The sequence below is a fragment of the Nicotiana tabacum genome, chromosome 4 (genome assembly GCF_000715075.1).
Source record: "Nicotiana tabacum cultivar K326 chromosome 4, ASM71507v2, whole genome shotgun sequence".
Classification (NCBI taxonomy): domain Eukaryota; kingdom Viridiplantae; phylum Streptophyta; class Magnoliopsida; order Solanales; family Solanaceae; genus Nicotiana; species Nicotiana tabacum.
In genome coordinates this window covers 57,601,801-57,611,968 of record NC_134083.1, presented here as the reverse complement: position 1 = coordinate 57,611,968, position 10,168 = coordinate 57,601,801, and the positions used below count along the sequence as shown (strand labels likewise).

At 36.2% G+C, this 10,168-nt stretch overlaps 1 protein-coding gene across 2 annotated transcripts; it reads right to left on the bottom strand.

The window, feature by feature from the left end:
- Nucleotides 1-1,382: 1,382 nt before the first annotated feature.
- Nucleotides 1,383-8,755, bottom strand: LOC107825396 (CDPK-related kinase 4). 2 transcript variants are annotated; one of them, XM_075251912.1, is made up of 12 exons: nucleotides 7,711-8,755; nucleotides 6,763-6,893; nucleotides 6,200-6,241; nucleotides 6,014-6,122; nucleotides 5,821-5,899; nucleotides 3,733-4,029; nucleotides 3,466-3,575; nucleotides 3,263-3,367; nucleotides 3,072-3,134; nucleotides 2,129-2,296; nucleotides 1,868-2,053; nucleotides 1,383-1,521 (listed from the first exon to the last, which is right to left on the bottom strand). In XM_075251912.1, the coding sequence occupies exons 1-11, from the start codon at nucleotides 8,263-8,265 to the stop codon at nucleotides 1,913-1,915; spliced, it is 1,800 nt and encodes a 599-aa protein (XP_075108013.1). In that variant the 5' UTR covers nucleotides 8,266-8,755; the 3' UTR covers nucleotides 1,383-1,521; nucleotides 1,868-1,912. The 2 variants fall into 2 exon arrangements, with proteins under 2 accessions (XP_075108013.1, XP_016507739.2); XM_016652253.2 differs by lacking the exon at nucleotides 1,383-1,521 and having other exon boundaries at nucleotides 1,625-2,053.
- Between the last annotated feature and the right edge of the window lie 1,413 nt (nucleotides 8,756-10,168).

Below are 10,168 nucleotides of genomic sequence, written 5' to 3'. Positions count from 1 at the left end.
AAAACAGTTACTGCCTTTTTGTTTCGGTTCTGTTTTCCATTTCGGTGTGTTTGAATAGTGTCTGTTTAGATTATATATTTTGAAAAAATATTTTCTGCTAACTAATCAAACACCAAAAAATAAATTAAAAATCACTTATTTTTCATGCAAACATTTTCTGCAGAAAATATTTTCCTACAATACCAAACACACCCTTAGTTTTGTGTCCGCTACATGAATAACTTCTGGAAACAACGGTTTGGTTGTATTTTGTTTTCCCGATTATTTTCTGAAACTAGCTTGTAGTACACGTTGTTTTCGTTTCTCCAATATTTTGTTTTTAGTTTGTTTTTTAAAAACGTTCCATGGTCAGCGTAACAAGAATCAATAATCAAATCCTTTTTATGTACACTTGCGTGCGCATTCAAGTTTTAACCTTTATGCGCCCGCTGAGGAATGTAGTGAGATAGTTGAGATTCGCATTTTACCTCATTAGTGTTAAAAGAATGGTCAGATCAGTGGAGTTGGAATACTATGGTTAAACCGGGGTAAAAAGGTATTTTTACTTTCATGCGCATAACGATTGTACCGTAGGAAAGAACCCATATAAGGTTGATGTGAAACAGAATAAAAGATTAGAGATAAAAGTGGTGTGTTCAAATCTATTTTTTAACATACTTCTATTGTACCCGAAATGATATATAGATCAACGCCCAACGGTACGACGTAATAAGCTTCAAAAATAACAATCAAAAGCGTTAGCGTAACAGTCTTGATTTAAATAAGAACACTACTTAAGGAATTAATTGTCAGTTCAACATTGGTGCTTAGAAAGACTTTCTAAGATTCCCATTACTTATCCCATACATAATTTTTTCCGAGTAGTTAGGAGTTTATACGATAATCAACTACAGATATATTGTCAACTGTTAGTTTCGTAGTGGTTGCTTTAGTTGAGAGGAGAAATTCAAATGTTGTTTTCCTTAGCCACCTGCACCTTACGAAAATAAACGCATACACTTTTTGACTAGTTTGGCAGATTAAAAGAGAATCCTGATGCATAACTCCTCACTCCTTTTATTTTATTTTGGAAGATTCTAAAATAAGCCTCCAAAGAAGGAAGTAAAACTTCACCAATACCATAATAGTTAGACAAGGAGTGTGACAATCTTCTTTTTATTTGGGCCACCTTATGTACGTCTCGATAAATCCAGCAGGAACGTTCCTGCTGCAACCCATAAGGACAGGAGCTGGGTAAAGTCTAACCACCAAATTTGGGGCAGATTGACTCAAACTTAATGTTGTAGCAGTGGTTCAAACCTATAATAATCAGGTTTATTTTGATGCCTTAACCACTTAATCATCCCTTTGAGGACTGAATTATTGAGGCACAATTAAATAACTGTTTTGATGATAAACGTGATGGAAAACACTAAGATTAGTTGGTGAGAAACCAATTTGGTCAATGTCTGAGCATTTCGGCCCCTAATGTTCCATTTGCCAGTTTTGCTTGTTGCTTTCACAGCTACCAGCGTGGTATACCTACGAAAACGTGAAAAAATGGGTTAACCCCATCCACCTATATTTGCAAATTACCACTAACAGAATGTGCTAAGCCAAAATAATAGGACTGCTACGTAGTAAATTGCAGAAGAATGAACGTTCTAAGCTTCAGATTTACAATCAGCACTTCAGCATGTCTTGCTCTCCCTGAAGTTTTCTTCCCCAGAAAAAAAGATTCTATTACAACGATACAAAATCCAAATCACTAATCCTAAAGAATAAAGATAGTATCCTCACAACATGAATTGAAATATCTTTGCCAACAGATAGTTTAACACTTTCTATTTCTGCACAAGAAAAAAGAAGGAAAGAATAGAAATTGTACTCTCTTGTTCTCCTTTGGAGCAACTTGTGGCTCCAATCAGCCATGTTATCGATGATGTCTTGTGCTTGAACCACGAATTGTCACACCATGCAAATATTTGGTATACCCAAGGAAACTCAATTTTCTATCAGATGGTCTAATGCAATCCTTGAGAAAAGCATAAGCCGTAGGGCCCAAATTCATTTCCTGCAAACACAGATACCACATTAGAACAGCAAGATGAATCAAAATACAACGTCACTGCCAGTACCCTTGGCCTACCTGTGCTAATTCCTCAACGGAAATGATACGGTTTCCTTCTTGCTCAAAATACTCAAAAGCGGCACAAGCAATTTGTTCCCAATTTTCAAGAGCCTCAAGCTGATATGTACTAATTGCGGCAGCACAGAACTCTTCAAAATCCAGCGGTTTATAGGATAATGGTTCCATCTTCAATTTAACAAACAAAAACATCGGTTCAAAATTGTGGGAGCAATAAGATGTCAAGCTCAAGCGCAAAAGTACAAGGCGTGAGTTCTCTGCCTTGTACCTGTAATCTAGTAAGAACCATCTTCAATTTAACAAACAAAAACGCTTGTTCAAAATTGTGGGAGCAATAAGATGTCAAGCTCAACCATAAAAATATAATGTGCCAGTTCTCTGCCTTGTATCTATAATCTAGTAAGAAGAAATTTCACATGCATTCAGGAATCAGGAAGCAACAAACTGATAGCACTTATCTTTTCATGTGGCAACTCCATAAGTCAGACAAAGGGAAAAAAGCACTTTCTTACTTCACTTTATATTCACTTTCTGATATTGTTTCTTTTTGCAAGAAAAAAGTAACGGAACTAAACAATACATAGGAGACAAAGTAGCAAAAAGTAGAAAGATCCCAATATATTTAGATTTAGAAATGCGGAAGAGGATTGCCTTCTTGGTTGAAGAGTCCCTAATTCAGGAATGGGAAAAGGACATGCACGAAAGACGTTATCTTCTATGCTCTCTCTCCCAGGTTATCTTTGACAAGTGCATTAAATGATGAGCTTGTGATGAGTGTATGTGCACATATGACCGACTCGAGAACCCAATGATTATCATTTAAGAACTTGAGTTGATATCTAGAATGTAACTCAATGCATGTACCAATAGATAAATGATAGAAGCCAAAGAGATTCCAAACGCGATGAAGGATAAGATACTATAATAACATCAGGTGTCTCACCAAATTTAAGATGTCAAAAACTCTCGACTCCGTCATGGCATCAGTCATTTGTTTAGTAAGTGCCTGCACAGCCAGTTCATGATGATGTACTTAGGAATTAGATAATAGACGGAAGATGACGATGGGTCAAACAGAATATGTTAATAACTGTAAATTTTTAATTTAAAAAATGATACAGTAAGACCACCAACCATCTTAAAATTGTTGAGTGACACACGACCATCTTTCGGTTCCAATAAATTGAATTGTGCCCTGAGGTAGATTAACTCTTCTTCTGTCAATGCTTTTGAAAGAGCCTGCATATCAGAAAACCAAAATAGATTGAAATGGCTTATGCTCCTACAGATACAGACTTCAAAAGAATTCTCCAAGAAACATTTAAAACCACTAGTACCTTCAATGCTGCACGTTTCAAGGGTGAGGCTCGAGTATAAGACTTGACTAATTTAAAGATCAGTATGTCTAAAGGTAAAACAGGATTTCCCGTCCTTAACCATGGATGAGCTGCAAATGCAAAAGGAAGCCATCAGATGCACAGGGTGAAAAATGCATACAGTAAAATTTGTAGATGTTGATATATGCCAAGAAAAACCCAGACACTAGGCGCAGAGTATCTCCCAGTCACAAAATCATTTGATACATTGAACACATAACAACTTACCCAGTGCTTGAGAAGCGGTCATTCTCTTCCTATGGTCTTTATTCAAAAGCCTTTTCACAAAATCCCTGGCCTCTGCAGACACTGAAGGCCAAGGTGAGTCCTCAAAATTAGGATCCGCTCGTAACACGGATCGAAAAATGCCTGACTCTGTACGTGCCCAGAAAGGTCTACTTCCACATAATAAGATATACGTTATCACACCAATACTCCACATATCTGCTTCAATACTGTATGACCTATGAAGTACTTCAGGTGCAACATAGTATGCACTGCCAACAATATCATTAAGACGTTGATCTGCAAATGCAGAAGAATTGATTGGTTTGAATCTTAAAGGTAGAATAGAAAGAAAGAAATTGAAATAAAGAAAAAAAAGACAGAAGAAAACACGGCTATGATGACATTCAGGAAATATTAGAAAAATGGATCAGGAGAATCAATGAAAATGAATCCAATGGAATAAATCATTTCACATCTTTATAGATGAAGGAGCATTTCACGTGGCTTAGCAAAGAACGATTGGTAACTGTGATATGTGATAATACTGAAAAGTTAAATGCATTATAACAGAGGAACTTCTAATATCATGCTTATCCACTTATCTTGACATTGCCTAAAAATATATTAAGCAGCTGACTTGTTGTCCACGGTGATAAAAATCATCATAAAAAAGAGAATCATGCTGATATTTCCATTTACATAGTAACTGAGCATCTGCTGAAAAGAGAGGTATCAACTCTACTGCTTTTGATTTCTAGATATCCAATATTTTATACAACCAGTGTTTTGAATTACGGTTTTGGGACTCGTCTTGGGACAGGGAAAACGAAAATCTCAGCTTGACTTTCAAGCTGCTGAAAGTCTTACATCCCACTAAGCTATCTTTTCTTGAGCCAAAACTGTAAATAAAGGTTACATCTAAGCTGAGGTTTTCTTTTGATGACGCCATCTAAGCTGAGGTCTTATCTTAACGATCTACGTGCTTTATGTAAAATGTGGAATTAATTGATTATGAGAACTCCACAAACAGCACTACAACCTAAGATTATACAAAAGTGATTCTTTGCCTATTAAGATTGAGAAGTTTAAACTGCTTTACTTGATATCTCTTAAAGAAAGAACCAGTTCCGACTATGAAAATTTCTTTGCATTTAAGTAAAAATTTCTTTCCTTGTTATGATTAGCTCTCTACTTGTTACTTTTTTGCAGTGTTTTTATAATTCAAATACCAATTTATTATGTTTTACCTACAAATTAGACAAAACTGACAGGAGTACTTACTCTTGCACCTTTTAACATTTTGGCACAACATGGAAAATGGATTTAAAGAAGCTCTGGTAGAGGATGTAGAGTCTATAGTGGATATTATTGGGTCTTTGTAACTATCACAAGTCTGGGTTTGTGTTTTGCTTTTTTCAGGGGTCTTGTAACTATCTTTAAACTATAGCATAATCTTTATGCTAAAGGTTTTTCTACTTATTTTATAAAACTTGTTACCTTCTCAAAAAAAAATATGGATTTTACGAAGAAAACGGACCTTGAACCTAACTCAACTTTAAAAGCTAGCTCACGAGGGAAGGATTCTCCAAGACCATATAAGGAGACCACAACTCGTTTGCTCAACCCATGTGAATATCCCCCCCAAATCACCCAAAACTGGATAATGGAGCGCGGGGTAACATAACACGAAGACCCAACATTGAGAACACAACAACAAGGATCGATGGGCCTGGCTCTAATACTATGTGAAGAAAAAATAAATGGGCCTAACTCAACCCCAAAAGCTAGCTCATAAGGGTAGAATTGTCTAAGACCATATAAGAGACCACAACTCATTCCCTCAACCAATATGGGACTTAACATGATTCTTTTCAAAAATGCTGAGCATCCTAACAAAGATCTTTCGACATATGGTAGGCAGTAGGCCGCATCTCCTCATAAACTTCAATAACAAAGTGGGACGGGGAGTAAAAAGTTAAAACCCATGGCATCTATGGTCATTAAATGATTGTGGAGCTGATAAATCACCACCACCAACCCAAAAAAGAAAACTTACATGTTTTTTTCCAAAACAAACGCAATCATTACCTGGTCTGATGAAGTCTGATAGACCAAAATCAATAACCTTCATTGGTGCATCCTCTTCTTTCTTCGTAAAAAGGAAGTTCTACAAAGAAATCAAGTTACACAGCCAGTTAGATCAGCGGAATAAGAGGAGAAAATTTCCAGAAATGTGATTCACATTTGTGCATGTTTTATTGAGGGTTGCTTTACGTAGTACCTCTGGCTTCAGATCACGGTGGACCACACCTTGAAGATGACAAAAGGCGACAACATTTAGTATTTGAACCAGTATACTTTTGGCATCCTCCTCTGTGTATCTCCCACCTCTGAAGAAGGAAAAGAGAAAAGGCATTTTAAATTTAACCATTTATATTACGATTCACAGGCAAATATCGCAAATTACCTTGATAGAATCCGGTCCAATAGTTCCCCTCCTTCACATAACCTATTAAGAACAAAGAAGTGGAAAAACAAAATGACAACTCGTTTCAGAGTTATGTTAAAGCAGCAAAAATAACCACACCTCACTCATAACCTACGAATCCTCAATATCCATTCCACTCCATCAGGTCCCATTTCATTCCAATACTCGATTATATGTCTTTTAAAACAAATCTGACGTTCTCTAACATTAGAAATTATCTAAATGTCACACTTCTTAAACTGACATACAAATCTTTGACAAACTAAACATATTTCTGCCAAGCATTATACCTAATAAAAGTGTACCGACGCGATAGAATTTTCTTAAAGCCATTTAAAAATTCATACCTATAAACTGGGGCCTATCAAATGGAAAGACTTCGGAAATAAAGGTTCTTGATAAAATAGAGAGCTATATTATCATTATTGCACAAAATTTGGGTATAAGAAATGGTTTCTGACATTTATTGAAAGCATATCTAGTCAAACTAGAATATGGGAAGTAAGATGAAATTAGAGCGAAGGGAACACATAATCACGTACTCCATTACTATGTAGACATTGTTGGCATCCTCAAAGGCATCATAAAACTTGACAAGATTCTGATGTCCAGACAAGGCCTTCAATATCTTCACCTCCCTGCGAACATCTTCGATAGATATAGCTGTTGTCATCTGTCAAACATATTCATCCAGTCAACAACCCACACTTCGGAAGTCAAACTTAACATCTACTACGAACCATGTCATTGCTAGAAAAGATAGTGCCCACGTGACATAAAGGTAATCTCACTTCAGAAAGAAGGGGGTGTCAAATATTTCAGTTGCAATCTCTCAGATCATAACGAAGGTCAAAGCATCACAGGTCAAAGTGTTTAGGGTCACCAGAATTTACATTTGCTTATGAATGTGATGTCAAAGCATCCAACTGCTTAGTCTCAATGTCTCTGCTTATGGGATTTCATGGATAGTCAATGACTCAATGGAACATCAATATTGACAAAATAAATGGGGCCCTGATTATGTCTTAGTATGTCATCAAGTCTGGCACACTAGTTTTAACACCAAGGGAGAGCTCAAACTCACATATGCATTATGCGCAGCAAATCATCAATCACCTTGAAGAATAACTACAGCTTCTAAATTTCTATCAATTGCCTTTACACCATTACTAAGCTAGTTTTATAGGTCACAATGGCTTGAAACGTTTCATATTTCTAGAGTTCTATTAACATGTGTGTATTCACAACGTCATAGACATTCACTTTTCTCCACAACCAAGGACTCTATCATCTCATGGGGAAAGCCACTGATTCACATTGGCTGGTTTTATTACAATATAGGACAAAAATTCCCAAACTATAGAGGATTTCACCTACATTACCTTCGCCTTCGCCTAGCTATAATCTTAAACCGTGATCCGATGGATTTAATCTGAATTATATAGCTTTGAGAAAACTAATAGCAAAATGCAAAAACACATACCACACACCTTAGATTTTGAAATGATCTTCACAGCGACCGGTTGATTTTTAAGTTCACCTTTTTTACCTTTAGCCCAACAAGTATGTCCAAAATGCCCTCGACCTACTTCCTTTCCAAGCTCATACTTTGCCGTCAAGTTCTTTGGATAACCAAAGCTTTTATCCAGCTGTCTCTCACCTTCACCACCTTCATCTTCCGGTATTGGCCCTTCTTTCGGCTTTGCTGACGTTGTTCCCTGCCGCTTAAGGATCGCCGATAATATAGGCTTCGCCGGCGACGGCGGTGGAAATGGCCACTTGAATTTCCTTCTCGGCGTTCCGACCGGAGACGGGGAGGGAGGTATTCCGGCAGGGTATGGGCTCTGAAAAGGACTGGTGGTAAAGGAATGAGCTGGCGTGTTGTTGTTAGTGTAACTCGTCCCGTTCCCGACGGACTGTGGACGTGCCGGTGACGGTGATGGTTTGCGGCGGTTGTTTGTGGACACGGCGGAGTTTCCGTCAACGACGGCAACGACGTGACCGTCATTATCGGCGGTAACACCCTTACTGCAGCAGTGCCCCATCGGCGACAATCAATAGTCCGATCACGGCCAGTCAAAGTCCACTCATGTGACGGTCAAACAAAAAAAAAAGTTGAAACCAAACACAAACGCGTCCCAAGTTGGAAGTTTGAAGACAAAAAAAAAACTTCAGATATTGTAAATTTTCGGAGTATAAAAGAAGGAGAATAAATCAAATCAAAAAAGAGGGTAAGACTGTAGTTATTGTTGACATTAAAGACATTTGGATCAAAAAACCTGACGTCAACACGTCTGAAAAATTGAAAAACCTTAGCTCCTAATTACTCCGTAAGAAACACATAAATAAATTGCACTCTTAACACAACAAAATCTGATTACTATGAACACAGAAAACAATCAAGATAAAATTGCAAAACAAAAAAGCACAGCTTAGGCGTTGAACAGCCCGAGATGTAAACTTTGATTAAATCGCTGTTTGACACTTTCTTGTTTCTTGTATCTACTTTTCCACAGACTGTATCTTTCAAACGCCGTATTTTGCAAGTTAAAAGTCAGTTAAAACCTGTGAAATGTGAAACATATTGTACTAACTTTTGTTTGACCAGTCTTTTGTTGGATCTTGCACATTGTCGCATTTGTTTAGGACGTTAACCTAAATAAAGCATAGGTATGCACACATTTTCTCTAGATAACCTACACAATTCTCTTGTTTATGACAATTTTGGAATATCTTGTCTTGTTTTATAAAAGTAGAAAAATATTAGTTTCTCGATTCATTTTTCCAGAAATAACTTTAACCGTGACAACTTATTTTCAAACGTTACTTTCTAACTAGACTTTCAATTATGCGGTAGAGTAATCAAATACACTAGCTACGATTATAAAATGAATGTAATATAAAAATTTGATGGAATAATAAAATACGTCGGCAGAAATATTTTAATTATTGGTCCAATTTTTCAGTTTTTATTTTCTTCAAAAACAACAAATCTAAAATGAAGATCACCTTAATATGTCACAGGGATTTTTAAAAAATGACTAGTGATCTTCTAAATCCTCTAAGTTTTGTAATTCTTAAAATGCATATGGATTTACAACCCCCAAAATTACGTAGCACTTAATATTATTTATCCATTGAGTTTGGAAGGTAAGTGTATCAAGTAAATCAGACAACAAATGTAAAAGATGGTGGGATTTGAGAATCAAACGCATAATAAATAGTCTAACTACCAAGAAAATATGTCTGTCAGTCAAAGTTATTTGGTGGTTTTTTTCAAATCTCCCAGTGTTAATGTTAAGAAACAAACTAATACTAATAATTGCCGGTGCCAAACCAAAATACAAATATGGCAATTACAATTATTGGGAGTAAGTGTAACTGTGCGTGTAGTTGCACATTCAACTACCAAATACTGAACCATCATTTATCTCCCATGCTAAAAAAGACGAGAGAAAAAAACACATTTGTTTTAAGATTTTGCGGCAAGGCTTCTAACTTATTACATTTTGGAGGTACTAGTCTACTAGATCTAGGGGTGTACATGGTTCGGTTCAGCCCGTTATTTTGTAAGATTCGTGGTACAATTTTTCGGTTATTCTATTATGTATAATCAAAATTGGACTTTTCGAAACCGTCTCAATCATATCAGTTTCTCTTCGGTATCGGTACGATTCGATTAATTTTCGGTATTTTTTAAAAAATATCATGTAAAAGTCACTAGTGGAATAGAATACAATAACATACGTACTTTTATAAGACTTGGCAAAACGTTCTTGACATTTTTACATTTGAAAGGATAATGAATTAAAAAAATATGAAAATGAATAGAGTATAGATCCATCAACTATTTTACAGCGGCGTAAAAGAAACTAAGCAAATTAATACAAAGAAAATATAAATCACATGAATGGAAAGATATTAACCAAGCTGGGAGTGAGACTCAAG